We start from the raw sequence: 2,640 nt of genomic DNA, 5'->3' as shown, positions 1-2,640 counted from the left end.
GTGCCCATTCCCAATGTCGAGCTCCCACTGGATACACGCCAGAGATCATATCTTTGGGTTATGGCATAGCTGCCCCGTCGAACAGAATTGATCATACTGAAATCGAAATAACCTTCTACACGGTGCATATTCCCCCTTATTGCGACAGGTCGATCTCCAATTGAGTAGTGAAGTAACACTAAGGCATACCTTTGAGTTATGGCATAGCTGCCCCGTCGATCAGAATTGATCTTACTGAAATCTAAATAACCTTTTACACGGTGCATACTCCTCCCCTATTGTCAGAGGTCGATCTCCAATTGAGTAGTGAAGTAACACTAAGGCATATCTTTGGGTTATGGCATAGCCGCCCCGTCGAGCAGAATTGATCTTACTGAAATCGAAATAACCTTTCACACGGTGTATTTTCCTCTCCTATTGTCAGAGGTCGATCTCCAATTGAGTAGTGAAGTACCAGTAAGGCATATCTTTGGGTTATGGCATAGCCGCCCCGTCGAGCAGAATTGATCTTACTGAACTCGAAATGACCTCTTACACGGTGCATATCCCTCCGCTGTTGTCACAGCTCGACCTCCAATTGAGTAGTGAAGTAACACTGAGGCATATCTTTGAGTTATGGCATAGCCACCCCGGCCAACAGCATTCGTCTTATCCGAAGCGGAATAGTATTCTACATGGTCTGTATTCCTTTCCTGTCGTCGCAACTCGAGATCCAATTGAGTGGTAGACTTGTAGCCTTTAAGGATTGCCCTGAACTGATCGACAACGACGGTTGTTGGTTCGGTGATGCATTTATTCAAGGTAACATCATCACACTAGTTCGTGCACTGTAAGTGATCTCCACACATGCTCAGCAACAATCAAAAGTTGTAGTCTGCAATTGACTAAGTTAACTTTCAACACAAGAGTAGTGTATGTGAAAATGTGGAGCAAACCTTGCTCGGACAGAAGTGAAAGTTTCCCGCTCATTAGTTTAGAATTACTCAGACTGAGTGGTCTCGAGAGCGGGGGAAGTCTCATCGGCTGATGAAGTAGAGGCAACAGAAGACTGGACGCTAGCAGTGGTAGTCACAGGTACTTCTGTGGTACTCTCCATGGTTGATGTGCCAGGGACGGCAGTGGGCTGTTCGCCACAGGCGATAGACTCTCCAACACAATCAGCATCAGTGGGCTCGAAGCAAATCGAACCATCGGATTTCTTGATCAGACCGAAGCAGACAGAAGGAGACTGCCAGGTCTTGCAGTAGGAATCGTACTTCGACTTAGCACAGCCTTCTACATAGGAACACATCTGAGCACATGCATCTTCAGTGGCGAACACCAAAGACAGGGCTGCAACGAAGGTAGAGAGTGAGAGAATGAAGGAACGCATTAAATATATCGCAAACTAGGGTAAGAAATCTAACAGATGAAGAATGTTGCATGAGCGAAGAATGTTGGAAGTCTTTCCTTAAACCTATTCAACATTTGTTGACAATATAATTATTGTACGTATGGCTTGAATGAGTTGTTGCTATAGCATAGCTACTCGGCGCCGTACACATCTGTGTGTGCTGTTCCCTTCGCGATGTCATGGAGCAACCGAATAGTCTAACTATACGACAAGCATAATAGAATACACAAAAGCGACAACGGCTCGATAGCATGTGGCTAAAATATCGGTAGAGTCATAAACTGCCATTGATATAGTTTCTATTCGCGAGGTGTTCACCATCAGAGCGTTGATGATTACCTTTCCCCTAGAGCGACCGTGTTGATTGACTCAGTAGCCTCGAAGACGATATCCCCTTTCGCATGCGCACTAGTCGCGGTGAGCCAACATTGTCAACGGAGCTGGAGTGAATGCTAGCCACTACGAGTAACCCATCCTGGGTGAGTCATTCGCAGTGCTCAGTTCGGCGAAGCGACCTGATGTGGTCAGCATTAAGATATAAGAGGGATGTAGCTCATGGCCTACCAATTCTCTGTTCTTTAGGCTGCACCCTACAATTCAGGAGGTTCCGTTGATCTCATGGCCTACCAATTCTCTGTTCTTTAGGCTGCACCCTACAATTCAGGAGGTTCCGTTGATCTCCTTGTCAATGTCGCTGGGACTTCAAAGAGTGCTAGGTGCAACACATGAAAATAACATCGACTTTGGATATTGTATACCTGATAGTTATCAGCTGCAGGTGTGAGCTCGTTATTCTCACATTCAATCAGAACGAAAATTTTGCCCGACAGTTAGACTCAAATCAGCGTCGAGCAGGACAGTTAATTATGGTCTACTCTACTAGATTATACACGTTGAATAAAATTCTGACAGCCCATCGGTGCAATGTACAACTCGATCCAAGATGGTCGATTCCATAGAGATGTTCAACCCCGACGATGAACCAGTGGACTACGAGTTAATCATGTACTCTCCCCAAAGAAAGGAGCCGCTTACATGATCCGTACTCCCATCAATTTCTAGCCATCACCAGTTACAGTCGAAAAGCGCTTCGACTTGAAAACACAAAACTACATTCTGAGTGAAAATAGGGAGCGAATAACCGATCAGGAGTGAAATAGTTAAGTGAAATGAAACAAATCGGACTCCCACTAATGAGTTTAGAATTACTCAGACTGAGTGGTCTCGGCAATAGGGGAAGTCTCATC

The 2,640-nt window shown here is 45.3% G+C and overlaps 1 protein-coding gene across 1 annotated transcript; it reads right to left on the bottom strand.

Annotated features, from left to right (window-relative positions):
• Positions 1-979: 979 nt before the first annotated feature.
• On the bottom strand, positions 980-1,372 carry Pmar_PMAR017067 (hypothetical protein; the record flags this gene model as incomplete). The annotated part of the gene is made up of 1 exon (XM_002767445.1): positions 980-1,372. The coding sequence occupies one exon, from the start codon at positions 1,370-1,372 to the stop codon at positions 980-982; it is 393 nt and encodes a 130-aa protein (XP_002767491.1).
• Positions 1,373-2,640: the final 1,268 nt, after the last annotated feature.

Source organism: Perkinsus marinus (genome assembly GCF_000006405.1).
Source record: "Perkinsus marinus ATCC 50983 genomic scaffold scf_1104296970664, whole genome shotgun sequence".
Lineage (NCBI taxonomy): Eukaryota > Perkinsozoa > Perkinsida > Perkinsidae > Perkinsus > Perkinsus marinus.
The sequence above is the reverse complement of the archived record's forward strand: the minus strand, read 5'-3'. Positions and strand labels throughout refer to the sequence as shown.